The sequence below is a fragment of the Synchiropus splendidus genome, chromosome 17, assembly GCF_027744825.2.
Source record: "Synchiropus splendidus isolate RoL2022-P1 chromosome 17, RoL_Sspl_1.0, whole genome shotgun sequence".
NCBI lineage: Eukaryota > Metazoa > Chordata > Actinopteri > Syngnathiformes > Callionymidae > Synchiropus > Synchiropus splendidus.
Window position 1 is genome coordinate 11,946,124 of NC_071350.1, and position 21,553 is coordinate 11,967,676.

Genomic DNA, 21,553 nt, shown 5'->3' on the forward strand with positions numbered 1-21,553 from the left:
TACTGTAGCCGTTGAATCAACAGCAGTCGCAGGAGAAGCAGTATCGGTATTAGCAGCTGTCGAACTTGTAGTAGCTGTAGCTAAAGAAGTATTTGTAGGTCTAGTAGCTGTAATAAGAGTAGAAGACATGGATGCTAACATGTTAGCTGCATTAGCAGTAACAGTCGCGGCAGCAATATTACTTGCCTAAGAACAGTATTTTTTGTTTTTTTTTTGCTCATATGCCGTTCATGAATACCTCACTAGCTTGTTGTATTTTAGGATTCTCCCAGGTACTTTAGCAGCGCTGGGATTTTGACCCGTTACACCGTTTTGCAGGGTGATTTTTCTGCTTTTTCTGTCAACGTGTACAACATGTACATGCACTATGTCAATGCACACACATATATATATATATATATATATATATATATATATATATAGAGAGAGAGAGAGAGAGAGAGAGAGAGAGAGAGATTTTCAAACCAGATCAAACCAGATGAATGTTTTCAAAGTCATTGCCATTTTCTTAGTGTTATTCACGTTTTTTTTCAACAGGCAGATGAAGCTTAAGAATTATAAAAACACTGCATCAATCAATGAATCTGATCTACATTGGCTGTTAAAATCAAAGACATTCATTCATACAGTTCTGAGTCCCTCTTCTGTTGACATTTCAATTCAGTTTATATCTCACTTGATACGTCTTAAAAGTCGTCCTAAATCTGAGGGCTATGATAAAGGTCGGCCCAAATCCTTGAGGCCCGCCGGCCGCAGCGACACCATTGTTGTGAGAGTCATAGTCAATGGATGTTAGATGTCTCTTATTAGTCCCACAGCGGGAAATTCCACAGATCTAAATCGCACTGTAGACTACATCACCTCCGATCCACGACCTATGAGGCGACCTTGGAAGAGTTATACTAATGTCAGTATATGATACATCCCAAAATAACCAGCAGTAATGCAAATATTGAAACATATTGTTTGAGCTTAGTTCAGGTTTGCAGGATTTCAAGGTTCTTTAACTGGAGTTGTCGCTGTGAGATGGCTAACTTAAGTGTTTATTTTCCCAACAGGAGGCGTATTCAGTGGCGCGCCAGTTCAACCTGATCCCTCCGGTGTGTGAGCAGGCCGAGTACCACTACTTCCAGAGGGATAAAGTGGAGGTGCAGCTTCCGGAGCTCTACCACAAAATAGGTCCGAAGGTGTCACTTTGTGTTATTAAAATATCATTTAATCCACTTAAACCCATTAAAAGAAAGGATTCCTTCCTTCCAGGCGTCGGGGCCATGACCTGGTCTCCACTTGCTTGTGGATTAATCACAGGAAAGTACAGCGACGGCGTTCCGGAGTGCTCCAGAGCAGCCATGAAGGTCGGTTTTGATTTGAAAAGTCACCTCCCGGGGGAGTGAGAAGCCAATCGCAGGGTGAAATCAGTTGAAAAATCAATTATGTTTTTCTTTTTTTTCCCCTCACAACTTTGCTGAAGGGTTACCAGTGGCTGAAGGAGCGAGTGAACAGTGAGGAGGGACGCAGGCAGCTGGCTAAAATCAAGGAGCTCCATCTGTTGGCCGACAGACTGGGCTGCACCGCTGCACAGTTAGCCATCGGTAGGTCCGAGTGGTGACTCATACCTCAGCCTTCTGTCGAAACAACATTAGGCTGCTATTAGCTGGATTCTACTTTTTTTTTCTTGCATCGTTTCAAAAGAGCAGCAGCAACAACATCAATATGAACAATAATAAATGCACATGTGAGCTCACAAAATATTGGAAATGATTCACATGTATGCAATGCTGCATTACATTAAGTTCAAAACTTTATATCATAACCTCACTATTATGCCACTGATTTCACTCCATATTTCACCCCGTGTATAATTTGCTTTTCACTACATATACTTCTGAGACTTGCACCACACAACTATGACGTCATATAATTTTCCAACTAGTGGTTTTGAAATGAAATATGAAATACGATCTCTTACGCTTGGTTTCTGATTCCAACGAACATGTTCCGAGAGCTGTTTATTTTATTAGCTTTCTGCTATTTTACACTGACTTTCAGAGACATCACATCACATACAGCATTTATAATACTAACCTACTACTGTGTTCATTGGTTGAAAGGCTCAGCTTGATAATAAAAATGAGGAGCAGTTTTGACTCAGATTTCTTTCTCAGCCTGGTGTCTGCGCAGTGAAGGAGTTAGCTCCGTTCTACTGGGTGTTTCAAATGCGGAACAGCTGCTGGAAAACCTGGGCGCCCTACGGGTACGAGAACTTCTCTTTATTCAAGTGGATTGTTGGATGTCAGGTTTGTGCTATGTAATTAGATGAGTAGAAGCTGCCGCTCACGTGTGAGTTTTCCTCCTTAAAGAGACCCTTTTTCACTCATAATACTTTCACTTCATGAGCCCCCTGAAGGCGCTCCAATCTGATCCAGCAGATCACATGTCTCTGTCTCTGCAGATTTTATCCCAAATGACCCCTCAAACCATCGCTGAGATCGACGCCCTCCTGGGAAACAAGCCACACTCAAAGAAAGAATCGCGGGCTTGAAGACAGGGACGGATGACATTTCCGAAATTGGGACAGAGAAGACAATGACATTTGGAGGAAAACACGTTTTTTTTCCTCTGCTGTATACTTGCATGTCCTCAGCAACATTACGCTTCCGATACTTGCGCATCTCCACTGTTGCGCACTGCATTCAGACATGTATGGGAACAAAAATATAGTATACAAAAATGCAGTCATTTACAGTGTTTACTGAAGGTGGACGGACGGCAGGTTCACACAGAGGTAGAAAATAATCACCACTTGTTAAAGTTAATGTTCTAAAAACGGAGGAATCGACTCCTTGTGTGTGTGTTACAGCGCATTTTTACAGCTTTAGCGGTGCTTTCATGGAGCACGTGAGTCTCCTCCTTCCGCAGCTGCCTGTTACTCCGTACCATGTTTAGAAGCCAGCCGCCAAAGGTTAGTGCCCATGTGTCTCGCTGAACATTCCCATTGTGCATGTGACCGCTCTGCCTCACGGCTTCACAGGGTTGGGAGCAAAGGACTACTTATTGAGACAAGATCAAGACAAGTTTTTTTTTTTTTTTAAATGTAGTCAGGTGTTAAAAATATCTGATCATAAGCTCTTTTCAAGAATGGGTGGCTAAGCGGGGAGAAGAAACCCTTGATGCTTTTCCAGTTGATTTAAACATTTGTTTGATATACTTTACTCTGAGAATAAATAGTTATAGGGCGGTGACTTGGGATTAAAAATATAGACTGATTTTCAAGGTTAAGACAAGAAAAGAAAAAAAATAGTTATATAAACTACGACAAGGAAAGATTATTTAAAATATTTTGGGTGAAATCAACACTCAACTCAAACTCTGAAGTATTACTGTTAATACATTTACTACAATTGTACAGCCATCAATATTTCTAAAAATATATATATATTCAGTAAGTATTTCAGATTGCTTTTGAAACATATCCTTGAGACTAAAATCTCATTCAATAACAATGAAAGGTTGGTTAATTTGTGAGTTTATTTATTAAAGAAAAGGGAGAATTTTTGGTATCAATCATAATGGACCGAGATTGAGGGTGGTGAAGAGGAGAGTGCAGGCAGGGTGGACACGCCAGGAAAGTAGCAGCGAAGGGGGATGGTATAATTGTAGTTGTCCCACAATGGGGAAATGTAGAGACCTGCCAGAAGAGACAGACAGGTTAGACGACAATGGTTAGACGGCAAATATGTAAAAGAGAAGAGGAACCAACAAGGTTCATGGACAGGTGTGACAAGCGAGGGCATAGGAAATGATGAAAAATGAAGATCAGTTTATCAATTTTAATCCCAAGTGAAAGTGAAAGTGGTCCCTTTTCGTGGTGACTTGGCAGTTAATTTATCAAGCACAGGGTCGCTGGCTGAACTTGAATCCACAGTTACACATTGAAGTGACTTTTCAAGTGATATTTTTCTTTTCTTAAAAAAAGGGCAAATGAACAGCTAAAAGGTAAAAATCCCAGCCCTGCTGCTTTCCCAGCAGCCTCTTTGCCTCCTCTGTTTGTAAACTGCGCGCATGTCCCTTTAAGAGAGAAAAGCCCCAGAGCAGGGCATCAATGTGGCATGGCTTCTTCTGGCTTATGTAGATTTGCAGTGCCCTTGTAAGCCATTTTTACCCCAAATAATCAGCCATCTTGCATTAAAACTGTCCATCCGAATGATTCTTTTGTCTTGGAGTGTATTGAAGGACAGAACCATGATATACAATAAAAAGACGGTATGAGACAATGTGGACACTGTGGAGTGAGTCTTAGTTTCAGGTGACCAGTTGAAGGGTCATTTGAAAGACTTTTTTTTTGTGTTAAAGGCCCAAATGTCTTTCTCCCTCCTCTTTCTGTATTATTTGTTTTATTTAACTCATGTATTAGTTCCATTTCCTTCTGTACTGATGGATCATTTGTACTGTGGGGGGGCTTTGTTCTCTTCCCCCTGGTGACAACACTCCTGCAGGGTGATCATACTTTGTCATATTTTAGGCTCTGTAAAAAGGCTTCTAAGTAGCTTCCGATGTACATAAATAATTCAGTCAACACACGAAATGTAACTGCATAACTTCTATTTTACTGTCTTGCTACCAACAGAAACCAAAAAAGAAGAGACCCCTCATGATGAATGTATTTGTCTGTCAATCAATCAAAAAGGAAAAGCACATTCAGCGAGTTATGGTTTTTGAGTTTTGTTTTTTTTGTAAAGGAAAAACTGCACTTGGTGGAAATTTTTTTACACTTATTTGAGAAGAATCAAAGTATCTGTGTTGCTTCACGTCTCATACATACTCTGGAAAACAAAATGAATAATGTCTGCATTAATAAATATAATTTCCTATTCATATTAAAGTCATAATGGTGTGTATGAAAGAGAAAATATAATAGCAAATTAAGTTGAAGTCAAAATATCAAATATCAAATTAAATATATATATATATATATATATATATATATATATATATATATATATATATATATATATATATATATATATATATATATATATATATATATATTATATATAGTCCTATATGTGACACATCATTAATGAAATTATATTCTTACAATTTTTATAACTTTATTTACCAAAAAATAGCTAATGTGGTCCATAAAATTATAAATTTTATGGGCCACATTAGCTATTTTTTGGGCACATAACATAAAATGATTCATTGTATATTTTAATTTGAACTGACTAGCTTTGTGCATATGCATACAATAATGAACATGAATCACTGCATTACTTTTTATTTGTTCATTTATTTGATGGAATATGTGGATTAGCAATTATTTGGGAGAAAAAGATTCTTTTTGTTATATTGAGAACAAGAATGGGATGAATAATCTAAATAAGTCCATCGATGGGTGCACATCTAGATCACATGTCAAACTGACTCATTATTATCAATATTTAAATAAAAAGAAGGTCTAAAAAAAAAAAAAAGAGTGTGTTGTGTGTTATAATGTTGTCCCCAAACATTCCCACCACACTGCGGGTCTCACGCTGACATAAAATGACACTCTTTCCTCCTTGCTTGAGATGACTTTTTATGCCACAAACAAAACGCAATAAACTATAAACAGAGCACCTAAAGAAGAAGACACTCCATCTATGATCTATAAGAAGACGCTGCCATCACGTCCTTGTAAAGTCAGTGCGAGAAAATGATTGACCACCTGTCTTCGTGCAGTTGTTGACCGAGTTAAATGCTGAGCTGAGGAGTCTCAGGACGGACGGCGGCAAGAAAGAGTTTTATTCCGGGGTGACGCTAGTACGCTGGATAAAAGCATGGCGGCAACAACGACTAACTTTTGTTTTGCTAACTATAAAGCTGTGCGGTATGAGCTTTTAAATACTGTAGTTGCATTTGAAGTTATCAAATAAAAATAAGGGTAAGAAACAATAACTACGGTTCTGCTGAGCAACACATGAATGAAAAATGTTTCCCAGATAAAAACTGAACCTGCTAGTGCACCATGTTGATCCACTTCAGCCCATGCCATGTCCTCTCAGGTGTTACCTTTGCAGTAGGGACATGTTGAATGGAACCAAGTTATGCAACTTTCCACCTCCAAGACAAACATCCATGGAGTATCAAGCGAGTTTCCACCTGAAGACTTGGTGCCTGTCCCACCTTTCAGTAGGTAACCTCGTACACAAACACATTACATTCCACGAACAGCAAGTACTTCCTTGTTCTGGTTCATTGTTTGAGATCAAAACAACTTGTTCAGCATAGGACGTATTTAGAGGGCACAATATGCTGAATCAACAAAGCTTATGACGTATACAGAATAATAACTAATAAGATGTATAGAAGTGAATTTAAAGATTACTAAATAAAATAGAAAAATTCATTGTGTTGTGTCATTGTGTAAATGGCAGAAAAGTTACAAAAATAAAATAGCAGAGCTAAAAAATGCTCTTCACTGTGTCAGTGATAATGTTAAGTGAATCACACTCAGAGATAGTATTTGAAATACTGCAGATAAATAATTTGGGAACACGTTCTCCGTTCAGGATAGAATGTTGGTGCGTTTTCATGGTGCCGAAGTTGTCAACACAAAGACCGTGATTCACAGTGTGACTCATCAGTTGTGTGCAGGTTAGATAAGGTGATGCAAACAGTCGGAGAAACAAACCCCCACATCTAATAAAGAACACTTCATACCTTGTTGTTTTCATAACCTTGCAGTCATCCTACACATGAAGCGGCTCGAAACAAAGCTGCCAGATTCAAGTGGTGAGAAATGACTTACAGTATTTGGGTTAATCATTTACGCCTTGTGTTCTGCGGAAGACTGCCGTCTTCAGAGTTTACTTCTTGTAAATGGAAATGTAATCTTAGTGATGCGGGACAGCATGCGCTTAGAAAAAAAGAGATGCAAAAAAGGAACTGGACCAAAGCAAAGTATTGAAATAGAAAGTGAAAAAATGGGGGATGTCTTGATCCAGAACGGTAACCAGACAACCCAAAACAAAGCACAATACTATACGCAAATTCAGTTTTATTGCACTATTTTACATGAATCAGCTTTACACAGCTTAACACTCCCATATATGAGACTGTTTATTGTGATAGCAATTTCATGATGTTAATCAACACATCACTGCTACATTTTGACAGTATATACATAATACAGATGTATAAAACAGGCTTAAAAGAAGAAGAACTATTTAGACACAATATGAGGCATAAATCACAGATGTGGCCTCTTTGAATCAGCAGCTACTGGAGGATAATTTACTGAACTCAGTAACAGGTATTTGATCAGAATGATTCAGTGTGGATAAGAGCTTTATGAAATTACAATGAGGAAAAAGTATTATTCCATGTTCTCCTGCTCACTTCCTGTCTGCATGACCTCACTGAGAGTGAAAGACGCAAAGGCTATGTGCTCCAGTTCACTCCGTGTTCCACACTCCATCAGACATGAAAAGCGGTTGGTGTCCCTGCAGTAAGCCAGGTCCGAGTACCCGCTGGGTCCTCTGTGGATGATTTTGGGTTTGTCCCATCCTGACGGGTTCAGAGGAGAGCGGTTCAAATACACACCCATGTCCAGCCTGTCGCTCTTGTGAGTGGGGTGCATGAAGAGGAGCCAGGTTTGGGTCCCATCTGACCTGGAGTCAGTCTCATCACTAGTGAGGGATTTGGGCGGCGGGAAACTGACGACACTGCCTTGACAACCAGACCGCGGTTCCACCAGCTCTTGAGCCAGATGAGGTTTGTTGAAGGAAGTGCCACTATTTTCACTGACAGCCTCGCACCTGTGACCCCCTGAGCGACGGGCGTTGCAGTACAGGTGGCTCCCCCCGGCCTGGTCGATGACCTCTGCCATTTCACACTCACATGACTCTTGATCCAGCTTTCTTCCCACACGCCACGTCTCACCACAGTCCTCACTGTACACGGACAGCGCGTAGGAATGGACTGTCCAAGGTATCGAGGTGAACCAAATTCTTGTTAAAATGTAATAGGTGTAGGCCGGGACGACCAACCTTCCGTTCTCCAGCTGAACCCCGTGTCCTGGTCCCACCCCAAATGTCGCCCAGTTGCGTAATTCACCCCCAACTGCCTCGGCTGTCAAGTCCCTCACTGGACTCCAGGTCCGACCGTCGTCGCTGCTAGTGACGCAGCATAAGCGTGTCTTGTTCTTACCGGTCCTAATCTGCCAGCACTCCGGGGTGGATCCCAGGACACAGATGAAAACTAAAAACAGCTTTCTGTTTGTTTTCTCAAACACAGGGCAAGGATTCATTGAGCGGTGATGTGGCAAACGTGCCGTGCTCAACTCCTGAATGGGCGACCACTGGCAAAGATTCAAGAGAGAGTGTCGATGAATAAACACAACAGTGTCAAAGGAAACAAAACACTAACCTCCACAGTCCCGTCCTCATTCAGCGTGCCTCTTCTCATCACCAAAACCTTTGCATCCTGGTCCTTGGACGAGGCTCTCTTCTCAGCAAAAGCCAGGTAGGTTTTGCTGTGCTGCAGGTAAACAAGAGCAGGGATTCTGTAGGTCACACCACCTGGCTCCCTCTCAAACAAGACGGTTTTCACCGGCTCATCTTCAGCCTTCAACAGAGAGCGATCCATGGTGAAGCTACGAAGCAGATGTAAACACACTTCATTAGCATGTCATTATGACCAGTTCCACTCTGTAAACACCATCTACATAGTAATAAGCGAGTTGGACCAACAACAAACTCACCTTCACTTGTCACTCCGCGCACTTGTTTGACAAGATGTTTGACAGAAACAACGTTGTTTAACTTGTTAAACCAACACGAGCACCTCCTCTGCGCAGACATTCCCGAAGAAGATATCGGTCAAAAGATGAACCCCCCCCCGCCTATTCGTTCTGACTGGTCGTAACTTGCTTATTGTAAAGTAATGTCTAAAATGCGATGTTGCCCCAGCAAATAATCCATTAGCAGAAATGCAGTAAGAGTAAGTCAAAGGAATGACATTCAATTTACCTCGTTAGTTTGACCTGGGCGTGCTTTATCTTGTTCCTATATGTACTCTTTGATAAGCAGTTGTTTACAAAATTGTGCGTAGCGCACCCTCCAGTGGCCTGGGGTTGTACTGCTGACACCAGCCGTTGCTAAGCAACACCAAACGATCGTAGCATTTGCGTGCTTTAAAAACATTTTTTTAAGTCCAACAGAATTATCTGCTTGATGTTTTTTTTTTTAATTTTGTTAAAATATTTGTATTCATATCAGTAATTCGCTGTTTGTATCCTCCTTATTACAATACGCCGAGTCATGATGTAATAAAACCAACTTTACGACAGTTTACAACACTCTTTTACTAGCGGCACCGCAAAAAAAAATCATCTGCCCATTTCTGGATCTGTATCTGCGGAAAGTGCGGAAACAATGATGATTTGTGATTTTGATGTTTTATAAAACATCTTGTTCAGTGTCACTAAGATGTTCAATGTCAAAATCAGAAGTCAAAGTCGACTTTAACTTTTGACACAAAGTTAATCGTAAAAAGAAAAATATAAATCAGATATGATAGCATAAGATGTGCATGCAAGTACTATAGAAAGGAAACTAAATAGATTAGATCAAGTCAGTAGAGGGCACAGGTATTGTCAGTGTGTGTGAGCAGAGCATGGAGAGAGTTGAGTTTGCTGACTATCGCCTGATGAAAACAACTGTCCCAGAGCCTGCTTGTCCTGACGCGACCACCATTATTAATCCTTTAACACATTTCAACAACGTCCCCTGGTTCGATGTTTCAAGAGGCTAAAAGGAGGCGGCCTGGGCGGTTCTCCTAACACTTCTTCCACCACACAAAAAAACAATTTCCTCTTCCTGCTTGTTCGTCCACCACATTCCTGAGTAGATTTGTTCCCCGATAGATCCCAAAGGGAAAGCCCCACTTGCGTCTCCCACCTCTCAAGTGACCCTGAGTGACCCTGAATTACTGCCATTCGGCCACTTCCTAGCACAAGTCGGCAACCATTCAGTTATTTGTTTACTCAGAAACTTCCTAACTAGCCAATATTTCCCTCGGCGCTGCCTGTGGAGAACTACAAAGTATGAACCAGTCCGTATTTAAACTTCCCATTAAATGATCTGGATAAGCCACAACCCGACAGATCGTGGACCTATTGTGAGTCAATCATGAGAAGCCATGCTATGAGTGAAGGTCCTATGCTGCGATGACAAATGAGCTGAGCTCCAGTTCCACAGAAATCACTGGTATCTTCAAGGTTTATTCCTCTCCTGATTCCTCAGAAGTCTGACTCACTTGCAGAAGAAACTTGGTGCTCACTGCTCAGCGCTGCATGTCGTCCTCCCACCCCCACACTGTTGTAGTGAACAAGCCGGTCGAAAGTACACAGCAGGATGAAGGTGTGTTCCTTGTTTGACCGCACTAGGTGTTGTATTTCAGCAAGGTGTGCTGGGTGTGTGTGATTCAAAAAAAGCCTCAGTACCTCCACTCTACACTGTACCTCAAGTGGCTCCCAATCATTTTCTCGAAAAGACGAATCTTTAGGGTTTCCCATGGTGCAATATCACTAAGGCAGCCCACTAGATGAAAACTACCCCCATTTTGACTTTGCTCTCCCAACAAAACATCTCTACAGACACCGATGTTACTAAGAAATATTGACATAGTACGGTGATAAGAAGCTACAAACTTCTCTTTCTTAAGGCCCATTTATGCTGAACGTTATGTACTTTATGCCCGTGCTCTGTGTTAATTTCGTCCGTATTTCTGCACGTTTGCGCAAAGCTTACGGATACCTACCAAACGAAGCAGTACCACCGGAAACCATGAGGGGCAGTGTTGCTGTTACAACGTAGATCTAATGAGACACGAAGAAGACATAACAATGAAACTCTCCGTCATCCAATTCACAATATATTTAACAGCCAGTTTGTTTTGGAGTTTGTCGCTGTCATAAACCTTTGAATCTAGGCTGCTCCTCCCGGTGGATATATTGGGAAACTACAATACCAATGTAAAGAACATTGTTTGAAATGGATCGGTGCAATTTCGTACGTAAAGGGAACATAAATGGACCTTCACTTCACGTCTCACACAATGTAGCCCCGATTTTCACTATCCTCCGCTGTTTTAGCAGTGAGCAGGCTAGTTATCTGGATGTAACTCCAGTTCTACAAGTATGTCGAGCCCTTTGGAATGGAACTTAGAATATGCCATTTTTGGCGTTTGGAACTTGGAATACGCCATTTTTTTTAGCCGCCCGAGAACAAACACTACCAAACAAGTTGTCCAACAAAATACCACTGCTCCAGTTGCTCCTCTTCAGTCACAGACCACCCCGTGTGGTTGTGTCCACCCATTCCACTCTACTGCACTCTCCTCTTCACCAATGTTACCCTCCCTCCATCACAATAACTACTAACATTTGAAAAGGGTCATCTATACTTTTGATAATAATGATAATAATAATAAAATAAAGTATATAAAGTACATACACACAACTGTACTATAGTTCAATGTACGCAAGGGCACACTAAAATATTCATCAGTGAATTATTGTAGTGCAGGAATGTGGATATTTCTGATAAATGAGTCACTATCACATTCGCCTCACCAGCCCAGCTGGGCAGAGAGCCAAAGACGCTGTGAACCGTTGAAGGGAAGTGTTCATATCAGACCCTGAGGACCAGTCCACCAAAGAGACAGACTTATAATTTGTTACTTCAAAATTACATAAAAGGCAAAAGTGTGCTCACAAGACATTTTATGCCTAAAATATGTTTTTTTAATTATATATTATTTCATTTTATGTTCACTTTATTTAAATATTCTCAATATAATTCATAAGAAGACAAAGAGGTAAAATGACTAGTGAGTTTAATTTAGATTGTTTTTCTAAATTAAAATTTTAAAATTTTGTAAATTTCCTCTGAACTTGTGAGGACCCCATAAATCCATGCACCTTTCCCACCTCTGAATTACACAATGATAAAAGAGCTTTTGAAATAAAACATACCAAAACAGACAAGTATTTTTGATTGACACATCATTTATTGTGAACTAATTCTATGAGTTGAATCAAATCATATCACTCGTCCATTTTGACACTATATTCCATGACACAGATCAATAAAACACTTTATAGTGGCGGATTTGAATCAGCAGCTAGTAACATACAGCAAGTTGCTAAATTCATCTGGTATTTGATCAGATTTGGAATGAACGGATGAATATCCTGGTATTTTATGGCTTCATTATTGTTACATTGCGTACAATTCAGTCAATATTCATTTTACACTGTAAATGATGACATGAAGACACAATCACTACTTTTTGACCTCACTGAGAGTGAAAGACGCAAAGGCTATGTGCTCCAGCTCACTCCGTGTTCCACACTCCATCAGACATGAAAAGCGGTTGGTGTCCCTGCAGTAAGCCAGGTCCGAGTACCCGCTGGGTCCTCTGTGGATGATTTTGGGTTTGTCCCATCCTGACGGGTTCAGAGGAGAGCGGTTCAAATACACACCCATGTCCAGCCTCTTGCACTTGTGAGTGGGGTGCATGAAGAGGAGCCAGGTTTGGGTCTCTGTAGTCCCATCTGAAGGGAAACTGACGACACTGCCTTGACAACCAGAACGTGGTTCCAGTAGCAGTGGAGATATTTGAGCTGAGAAGGAAGTGCCACTATTTTCACTGACAGCCTCGCACCTGTGACCCCCTGAGCGACGGGCGTTGCAGTACAGGTGGCCCCCCCCCGCCTGGTCGATGACCTCTGCCATTTCACACTCACATGACTCTTGATCCAGCTTTCTTCCCACACGCCACGTCTCACCACAGTCCTCACTGTACACGGACAGCGCGTACGAGCGGACTTTACAAGGTCTAGAGCAAGACCGGCTTAAAATGTAATAGGTGTAGGCCGGGACGACCAACCTTCCGTTCTCCAGCTGAACCCCGTGTCCTGGTCCCACCCCAAATGTCGCCCAGTTGTGTAATTCACCGCCAACTGCCTCGTCTGTCAAGTCCCTCACTGGACTCCAGGTCTGACCGACGTCGCTGCTAGTGACGCAGCATAAGCGTGTCTTGTTCTCACCTGTCCTAATCTGCCACTGTTCAGTGACCTTTCCATAGACACAGATGAAAACTAAAAACAACTTTCTGCTGGTTTTCTCAAACACAGGGCAAGGATTCATGGAGCGATGACCTGGCAAACGTGCCGTGCTCAACTCCTGAATGGGCGACCACTGGCAAAGATTCAAGAGAGAGTGTCGATAAGTAAATACAAGTCAAAGGAAACAAAACACTAACCTCCACAGTCCCGTCCTCATTCAGCGTGCCTCTTCTCATCACCAAAACCTTTGCATCCTTGTCGTCGGGGGAGTCTCTCTTCTCAGCAAAAGCCAGGTAGGTTTGACTGTGCTGCAGGTAAACAAGAGCAGGGATTCTGTAGGTCACACCACCTGGCTCCCTCTCAAACAAGACGGTTTTCACCGGCTCATCCTTAGCCTTCCCCATCGTGTTACCCATGACGGACCTATGAAGAAGCAGACATGGCAAGTTTCCATCTGTATTCAGCACCTACGACATCAGCCTCACCTTCACCTGTCACTTGTCAAACTTAGTCTGAAACATCAACAACGCTCAACCTTTCAATCCGACGCAAGCACCTCCTCTATCTCACCCCTCACTATCAAAGAAGGTGGAGTCATAAGAAACACTCATTATTCCAGTTTCAAAAATGATGTGAGGCAGAGAGAGTATAAAATAACTTACATTCAGTTTGTTGTATTACGTCAGATATAAGGGGAAAGCATGACCGTCGCCTTTATAGCCTCAGTAAATGTCACTTTGCAGTGATTTGTGCTGTGCTATATCTTGTTCATAGTCATACTCTTTTCCTGGCAACATGTTGTCCAGGTCGCCATCCAGCGGACAAGCGTTGTGCTGACCACAGCTGTCGTTGCTAGGTAACAGTTTGCGCCGATATTATATTACAAGTCGACTAATGGAGCTCGCAAACAAACACTTTGAGGGTCTTAAAAACTCAAACAGCTATCAAGGTTGGAAATCCTCGCCAAGGCGGGGAGTACTCAAAAAGAGAGGTGAGTTAAAATAGATGTAAACTACTGAGTAAATATTGGGACCAAATAATGCGTATGTTTATGAGTTCCCTGTGAGGTTTTTTTTCTTATGAAAACGGCAATTTCACTTTGTTTATTTGTGCAGTTCACTGGCTTGAGGCGTTCAGGGAAGCTGAGGAGCAAAAATATAGCGGCAATATCAGGAACAAATGTGTGATCCGCGAACCGGTCCCTGAGCCGCATCACAGCACCGCACTCGATGGGCCCTTTCTGGTCGGTATCTTTATTATCATTCTATACAGATGGCGTAGAGACGAACAACGAAAACCATTGGGTTTATTTGCAGCTGCGATCGCAGTGTGTGGACCGGCCGTCGCAGCTGTATTACGTCAACATCAGCGAGCGCGGTCTGGACTCCGTAAGATCTGAACGGATCATTGATCTCATGCTGCAGCGTTTGAAGTTATTTTTGCTGGCGCAGGTGAAATGTGAAGATCTGGCGCTGTTTGACAAGGTGGTTTCCATCGACGCCTCCGCTAACTCCTTCTCTTTAGGTAAATGATCCTATCATTTATTCACAAAACTGAACGGTGACTCATTCAGACACATTCTAAAGGCTCTTTCGGGTGTTTTGCGTCTCTGAGAGAACTGGATCTTTCCTTAAATGGACTCAAGACCTTGGCCTTTGAAGCGAAAGACTTTCCACGTCTACAGGTACTTCTTTTAAATGAAGAAATAAAATAATAATAACACGGTTAAAAGTAACATAAAGTTAGTTTAAACTTAGTATTGCTGTTGCTGATTTGTTTGTTTAAAGATTTTATATATACATTAACCTTTTAACCGCAATGCAATGTTGTTTTCAAAAATTATGTTCTGTTTATTTTGTAGTACACCTAATTTTTCTTCCAACTTTCATATGATTTAACAACTGTTTGTCTCATAATGTGAGAATCCTTCACACCTCGTTGCAATTTTTGTTTATGGAACTTTACATTCTTCCAGGTTCTAGATTTGTCTTTCAACAGTCTGTCTGCTGACGACATCATTCCGATTGGACGGTTTCCACGTTTGAAAGTGCTCCATTTGACTGGAAACCAGCTCAGCCACCTTCCTCCTGACCTTGGTTCCACCTCAAAGTCGGTAGAGTTTTCAGATTTTTCCGGTTTGTTGACCCTGAAAAGCCTCTCATTGTTTTTATAAACGAGATAGTTTGTACAAAACTGAACGATGAAAGCAATACAACCATAAAATGTATGAATCTATAATGGAAAATATTATTGGTGTTCTAAGTTACATTAGTTATTTTAAGTATAAGAGCCAAAACAAAATAATTCTGTCAGACTTCAATGATATATTCAACATGTTTCAACATGAGTCAAGCTAGATCAAATGAATACGGGTCGATTAAATATTCACTGGAATGTAATAAACATAATAAATGCAACAACATTACAAATAAAGATGCATATCTTTATGAACAACATCAAAACATTAAATTGTCGCCAATATGAAGAAAGCTCAACATCGGAATTGTAGCAGAATATTAAAAATATATTAACAGAAATATTATTCGTCGTAGCGTCAGTAGTTCTTGTCCTATTTATCTATTTAATGGGGTTGATTTTGTTGTTCATGAAGACCAGCGCGCATTTTTGTGATTTGGCCAGAAGGGGGCGCAAAGCAGTAAGCGGTCAAGAGACCAGCACTTGAGCGCCAGTGTGTTTGCGTCATCGATTATGACGCTGCCAAATTTCTACACTGTTTTTTTTCCCCAGATCCACCAAAGCCCTGTTTTCAGCTCTGGAGGTTCTGTTGCTGGACGACAACATTCTAACCTCGCAGGTCTTCAGAAGTCTGGCCCAACTCCAGAGGTCACTTTTAAACATTCAAGCACTTTTGAGGCGTGATTCCTGTATGTTATGTCACTGATTCCAGACTGAAGTACTTAAATCTGAAGAGGAATCTCATCACCGAAATACCATACTTTAGCGAATATTCCAAGAGAGATGGTAAATGCGTGAAACTAGCTCACTTCTCAGGCTTGTACTATGAATATTAGTAACTTTCTATCCCCGATTTCTACCCAGAGTTGGCGACAAGTCTTAAACCAGCCATGCAGGTAGTTCAGTTTCCACCACTTTCAAAGCATTGAAAGTGATTTTTTTACTTCCCTGTCCTCACACAAGATCAACACAGGATCAAAGTCACCGTTTCCTGAGCTTCAGTACCTCAACTTATCTGCAAACCAGGTGTGTTTCAGCGTCGTGATTCGTCCTGTCCGGTTTAACAGAAGAGTGATGTCATCAGATTGTGGAGGAAGAGGCCTTGTTGGCAGCAGCTCTTTTCCCCGAACTAAAAGAGCTTGAGGTCCACTCCAACCCCATGAAAACCCGGAGAAATGGTGACTATGTTTAACATTTTAATATTGCTGCAGCGAGAATATAATGTATAGTATATGGAGGTATGGAGTATGGAGCATTAATCCTCATTCTGGCCATTCTTACTACGGGCGCACGTCTTTTTCCTTCAAAACTTCATCCTTTGAAGTCTAATTCAGGTATTTTTTGGAGTATTGTCTGGAAAACGATGGGCTTGTTTTTACTGAAGGCTTCTATTTTCCAAAGCTCAATACGTTCGGTCTGATTCCTCCTGTCTGCTGCTGTTAAACTTGGAAATTCTGTAACTTGGTAAGACAGATGAGTCTGTTTTGGATTAAATACATGAGCCGTCCAGAAAGTTAGATCGACTCTGAAAGGGTTTAAAATGAAACATGGTGGGAAGAACAAAATTGTGTTTGTGTTTCACAAGTGTCCTGATTTGTTTGTTACATGAAAACACCCGCAAACCCGACACATATGGGGAAGAGAACATTGAGTTTTATCAAGAAAATATGACACTGGTAAATGTGAAATGAGTAGCGACCACACTGTGGTCCTATTAGAAATACTGTATGTATCTCTTGTTTAATTGTACTAATATAACAACTATAATTATAATAAGTATAATATACATATACATTTTTTTACTTTATTTCATTATATTAATTGTAAAATACAATTAAAATAGTAAAGATAACTTCAAATGAAGTCAATTTATACCTCGACTAAGCCACTAACTTTCAACTTAACTGTGATTTCTAAATTATTGCCCTACCTGTATTTCATTTTTACAGTCTGTGTTCAGTATGTTCCGCGCGCAGTAGAGTAGTAGAATCAACACACACGCCTTCAAATAAACAAGTATCCACGTTTTTTCACCATGAAGTAGATGGTTAACAAGGAATGGAAGGGAAGAAGCTTCATAATTCCAAACAAACTTACAAAACACCTCAGAAAACAAACGAAAACAGCCATCATACACAGTAGCTGGTGATTAGTGGAGGCAGTTGTACACTCAAAATAGGAATTTTTATTGATGAACAAAGTGGCAGAAATGATGTGATTATTAATTGATATAATAAAGAACTTCATTGTTGAGAGGTCAATTTTAGACTTAATAAGAAAATAACTGACTTATTAAATAAATAATAATGACTACAATGGACTCATTTACTAAATATCTTAATTAAACTTAAACATTTTCAAATTAATATGTGGAATAAAAAACAATGAAAATAGCAGGTGTGAAAGTTATGTAAACTGAATTTGTTAAAAATGCTATTTAATGATCAGTAAATGATAATGAAAAACACATATCAGTAACAATACATGCCATGATGGTACTTCACTCTATTCACTCTGACCTCTGCAGATAAATACTGCCCTAAATAAAATGTCTGATTATGGAATATGGAGATGCCCAACCATATCAACTGTTGGCGTTCATGCTCTTTAGCTTGTGACATCACTGTTGAAGCTGGTGAGTGTCAGACTGTTGTGTCCACAGGGGGCAGTTTACTCGCACTGTTCCTTGAAGAGGAACATGGCGTCACCGTCAACCATAAAGAGGAACCTGGAGTTGAGAAGTCTCCGACGAGAATATTGGCTGTGAAGGTTTGATGTCTTGACCCTTGATTGACAATCCTACTGTTCCACCTCTGAGCCCATGGAGGGACCCAGTGCTGGAGAGAGTGAGGTCACTTCCCGAATGTGATGGAGACAGCTGCCTTTCCTTGGCCCAAGTTCAGCTCACCAACCAAAAGAAAAAAAAAAATCGGAGATAGCATTGTTCCACTCACTGTAAAATATCAAAAGAGAAAACAGATATTTAAAATGTCTGATTGTTTAACACTTTTTGTAAACCAGGTAAAAGAAAAAGTGAAAAAGTCAGAGCGGAAAGTCAAGACGGCTGAGTCTTTACCGGTTGACCTACCGGGATTTTCAGTTTCTCAGGTCGGTCCACTTTGTTTACGTTGTGTCTCGTACTCACTGAAGCATCAGGAACATTTATTGTCCTCTGTTCTTGGCTGCTATTTTGCGCCCAGGCTTCAGAGATTCTGGAGGGTGAACAAGTTTCCCCGAGTCAGGACGACTCGGCCGGGCCTGGTGGATTCAGCGTCCAGGACTTGTTGAAGGAAGCGAAACCCAACTCTGATGAGGTGGAGACAGTCGGTAATCCATCCTGCTTCCTGCAGCTGCCTTTCTTCTGCTCCGTGAATTGTTCTGCGATAGATCCATGTCCTCACTCTCATGTCAGGAATCCAGACAGCTGTTCGGATGCTGGATTTCACGCTGAAGAATCTGACTGTTTACAGAGACCCAAAACCAAAACTTGACAGTGTCCAGATGCCTTTCAGAGGAACCGCCGAAAGGGTACGTGATGAAGAACAGGGCTGCTTGAATAATAATAATAAAATGTATTTGAATAATAATCTTAAACGATATGTTCAGTGTAGATCCCTAGTTCAGTTCTGGTTATTATTAGGAGGAGAGAGACCGAGGCTTCACTACATCTACAGCTGACAACAAGTTAGCTCCGTGCTAACCGACATGCTAGCTGTTAGCTCGCGGGTGTGTGGTGTCACAAACACGGAACACTCTTTCATCATTCTACCATGGTGTTGAAGGGGTTTGCTCATACTTTAGACGCCTTATCTTCACAAACAAAACAAAGCCACACTTGTGAACACTACGACCCGTCGCCACTTGAACTCCTCCGTGACTGTGACTGAGGCGGTCAGTTTCATGATGAAACTTCTTAGTGGAGTCATCATTATTTGTTCATGTCTGAATATAATAGTTGGCCAACTGTTGAGATGAGAAATTCAATCTTTCATGTCTCTCGTAGAACTCTCAAAATCATGATGCAAACTGTCAGTCATTTGTTTTGTGTGATGAAAAACATTTTCACAATTCTCTCTCCTAAAATGCTTGTTTTTCTTTGCATCATTTTATATTTCACGAATACTTTGAACATTTTAGAATTTGTTGATGGTCCCTAACTGATGCCGGGTCGTAGTATTAGCGTTGCGGAGTATCGTGTACGATAAATTATCGCCCATCCCTAGATGTGGGTTCAGCTTCTGTGTAATCTACATGTTCTCCACCTACAGGAACTCTGGTTTCCTCTCACAGTCCAAAAACATTCCATGTTTTTATCGTCTATGTTTTAACCCATGGCTGTAAATAGGTCAGGAAACTGCCGCCTTTAGGAGGCGCGAAACGGACGACGGAGAAGGTGGACAAACTGATGAAGGAAATGAAAGCTAGTACAACCATCACCAAAGCTCCTCTCAGTACGTTCAGCACCGAACAAAATTGGTTTGGAAGCATCACCAAAGTGTTCTTTTTACTGTCACCGCAGGCCGTGCCTTGCAGGACAAGCGTCACAGAAAAGAAGCTTCGCTCCTGATGCGGGACTTGGAGAGACATTACAAGACGATTCAGGAAAAGACGATGGGTACAGTGGAGACTGACAGGGTTGGCGAAAACTGCAAAAATGTTCAGTCGCTCTGATGCAGTCTGGTCACGTCTGTTTTTTTTAAATTTCTGTTACTCTAAAGGAAACCTCTCCAAATCTGATGATCTGTGACGGATTGCTTTGGTCTTGTGTCACTAGATTCACTGGTCTTCATGCGAGGATGTCTCCACAGTGATGTAGTTCAATCTGTGTTCCACTGGAAAGAAACCAATGAGGGGGCAGCCTCAGGTCACATGCTTGCCTGACGTTTGACCACCTCCATAGACTCAGCTTAATCCATATTACATGTCATGACATGTTGTCTAACCGAAAAATCATTACTTTTTAGCAACACTAGCAGGTGAGAGTTTCTCATTTCACGGCTTGTTTCGAGCTCATCTTTATTATTTATTTTCCTTGAAATTCTGGCTTAACTGGAACATCTGCATCTCATTTAAAGACAAGATCTTGGGATTTGAAAATCGTGTCTGAGAATCGTAAACACAAAGCAATAGAAATGTTGTGAACATCTGTATTTTGGTTCTTTTTCCTGGTAGTTTCCTGGTTCTGGTTATTCTGCCCTGCTGCAATTGTCTCCAGAACTGCACGTATCTGGTCCAAGTCTTCATTTATTCACTCTCCTCCCAGAAACTTAAAAAAAAAATGTATCACCAGCAGCTAGTTTTCAATTTCAGCAGATTTTAAATAGTGTTAGTGGCAGGAAATCATTTCCTCCTCTTTGTAAGGAGTGAGAGTTCAATTCTACTTCTTTCTTTGTTACTTGTGCGTGTTTTGCTAGACCAAGACGCAACGCAACAGAAGCTCGCTGAGAAGACTCCAGACCAGAGGTGGGCAAAGTGCGTCCCTTTGCCTGTATTTCATGCAGCCCTCAGAGCAAAAGTCAGTCAGAATAAAAGAGTTGAACTCTAAATAAACCTCATGAGTTGTTTTTAGAAGTTTATATTCTTTTTACTTTTTTAAAGATTTTTTTAATGAGTAATGCGTATTTAAACACAATTTTTTGTTCCTCAAAAATACATATTGAAGCAAATACCTTGTACAGTGCCGTTCAATAATCCTATTTACATGTGTTACCTATTCAAACAACTGGTTTGCTAAATAATGCCCTTGTTTAAGGACAGATTAGGTTCACAACAGTGTTTCAGTTTGCTCCCCTGGCAGAATGGCTCCCGTGGAAGTACTGCAATAATGTACATGTTGCTTGTTCAGTTTTTAGTTCTGAATGCGCAGAATCTGACTGGAGCAGCTGTGACCAGCCATAAAAAGCAAATTGTGAATTCCAGAATATTGATGTCAAATCTGTCCACCGTCAGTTGGAACCTTCTCAGGCAGTCATTTTCCACAAATGGATGCGGATCCCACAGGATAGCAACTCTATTAACCCTTCTCCCCATCTTCAACATGGATGGGGAAGGGAGTGAATTCACTCATCTATTATGACATCATCATATTCCTCTTCAGAATTTGAGTCGGTCAAAATTGCTCTTCCTCATGTCTGCAATCGGAGGGGCCGTTTTCAAACTCTATAATCTCCAAAACTTTGCCATAAATGTTGCCCAGACCAAATTTACACATCCGCCATATGCTGGTGTAAAGTAGTCACT

At 41.0% G+C, this 21,553-nt stretch overlaps 4 protein-coding genes across 9 annotated transcripts in view; 2 read left to right on the forward strand and 2 right to left on the reverse strand.

The window, feature by feature from the left end:
• The window catches only part of LOC128748148 (voltage-gated potassium channel subunit beta-2-like), a 28,441-nt gene extending 23,500 nt beyond the window's left edge, over nucleotides 1-4,941 (forward strand). For all 3 annotated transcript variants that reach the window (XM_053846590.1, XM_053846588.1, XM_053846589.1), the window contains exons 10-14: nucleotides 1,059-1,179; nucleotides 1,261-1,355; nucleotides 1,472-1,592; nucleotides 2,166-2,254; nucleotides 2,453-4,941. In XM_053846590.1, the coding sequence (XP_053702565.1) occupies nucleotides 1,059-1,179; nucleotides 1,261-1,355; nucleotides 1,472-1,592; nucleotides 2,166-2,254; nucleotides 2,453-2,542 (516 nt within the window). In that variant the 3' untranslated portion in view covers nucleotides 2,543-4,941. The remainder of the gene's footprint in view (nucleotides 1-1,058; nucleotides 1,180-1,260; nucleotides 1,356-1,471; nucleotides 1,593-2,165; nucleotides 2,255-2,452) is intronic.
• A 2,094-nt stretch (nucleotides 4,942-7,035) lies between these two features.
• Nucleotides 7,036-8,858, reverse strand: LOC128748150 (sialidase-3-like). 2 transcript variants are annotated; one of them, XM_053846592.1, is made up of 3 exons: nucleotides 8,747-8,858; nucleotides 8,413-8,638; nucleotides 7,036-8,344 (listed from the first exon to the last, which is right to left on the reverse strand). In XM_053846592.1, exons 2-3 carry the CDS (start codon nucleotides 8,629-8,631, stop codon nucleotides 7,361-7,363), a joined length of 1,203 nt encoding a protein of 400 aa, XP_053702567.1. In that variant the 5' UTR covers nucleotides 8,632-8,638; nucleotides 8,747-8,858; the 3' UTR covers nucleotides 7,036-7,360. The 2 variants fall into 2 exon arrangements, with proteins under 2 accessions (XP_053702567.1, XP_053702566.1); XM_053846591.1 differs by having other exon boundaries at nucleotides 8,413-8,660; nucleotides 8,747-8,848.
• A 3,353-nt stretch (nucleotides 8,859-12,211) lies between these two features.
• On the reverse strand, nucleotides 12,212-13,657 carry LOC128748597 (sialidase-4-like). Of its 3 annotated transcripts, none has more exons than XM_053847512.1 (3): nucleotides 13,603-13,657; nucleotides 13,315-13,540; nucleotides 12,212-13,250 (listed from the first exon to the last, which is right to left on the reverse strand). In XM_053847512.1, the coding sequence occupies exons 2-3, from the start codon at nucleotides 13,531-13,533 to the stop codon at nucleotides 12,333-12,335; spliced, it is 1,137 nt and encodes a 378-aa protein (XP_053703487.1). In that variant the 5' UTR covers nucleotides 13,534-13,540; nucleotides 13,603-13,657; the 3' UTR covers nucleotides 12,212-12,332. The 3 variants fall into 3 exon arrangements, with proteins under 3 accessions (XP_053703487.1, XP_053703489.1, XP_053703488.1); XM_053847514.1 differs by having other exon boundaries at nucleotides 13,315-13,425; nucleotides 13,541-13,615; XM_053847513.1 differs by lacking the exon at nucleotides 13,603-13,657 and having other exon boundaries at nucleotides 13,315-13,602.
• A 322-nt stretch (nucleotides 13,658-13,979) lies between these two features.
• xrra1 (X-ray radiation resistance associated 1) lies at nucleotides 13,980-20,969 on the forward strand. Its single transcript, XM_053847472.1, has 18 exons — nucleotides 13,980-14,108; nucleotides 14,233-14,360; nucleotides 14,434-14,505; nucleotides 14,569-14,641; nucleotides 14,704-14,801; nucleotides 15,093-15,226; nucleotides 15,866-15,961; nucleotides 16,026-16,099; nucleotides 16,178-16,209; nucleotides 16,277-16,339; nucleotides 16,398-16,491; nucleotides 17,976-18,082; nucleotides 18,335-18,421; nucleotides 18,514-18,640; nucleotides 18,726-18,841; nucleotides 19,659-19,764; nucleotides 19,833-19,928; nucleotides 20,728-20,969. The coding sequence occupies exons 1-18, from the start codon at nucleotides 14,012-14,014 to the stop codon at nucleotides 20,856-20,858; spliced, it is 1,731 nt and encodes a 576-aa protein (XP_053703447.1). The 5' UTR covers nucleotides 13,980-14,011; the 3' UTR covers nucleotides 20,859-20,969.
• The last annotated feature ends 584 nt before the right edge of the window (nucleotides 20,970-21,553 follow it).

Excerpts from the sequence above, each read along its gene's own strand:
- LOC128748150 (XM_053846591.1), bottom strand. The coding sequence starts at position 8,846 with ATGTCTGCGCAGAGGAGGTGCTCGTGTTGGTTTAACAAGTTAAACAAC. Across the intron at positions 8,661-8,746 it reads GCGCGGAGTGACAAGTGAAG|TGTGTTTACATCTGCTTCGT; the intron begins GTGAGTTTGTTG and ends ATGCTAATGAAG. Across the intron at positions 8,345-8,412 it reads ATGAGGACGGGACTGTGGAG|TGGTCGCCCATTCAGGAGTT; the intron begins GTTAGTGTTTTG and ends AATCTTTGCCAG.
- LOC128748597 (XM_053847512.1), bottom strand. The coding sequence starts at position 13,533 with ATGGGTAACACGATGGGGAAGGCTAAGGATGAGCCGGTGAAAACCGTC. Across the intron at positions 13,251-13,314 it reads ATGAGGACGGGACTGTGGAG|TGGTCGCCCATTCAGGAGTT; the intron begins GTTAGTGTTTTG and ends AATCTTTGCCAG.
- xrra1 (XM_053847472.1), top strand. The coding sequence starts at position 14,012 with ATGGAGCTCGCAAACAAACACTTTGAGGGTCTTAAAAACTCAAACAGC. Across the intron at positions 14,506-14,568 it reads GCGAGCGCGGTCTGGACTCC|GTGAAATGTGAAGATCTGGC; the intron begins GTAAGATCTGAA and ends TTGCTGGCGCAG. Across the intron at positions 15,962-16,025 it reads AGTCTGGCCCAACTCCAGAG|ACTGAAGTACTTAAATCTGA; the intron begins GTCACTTTTAAA and ends CACTGATTCCAG.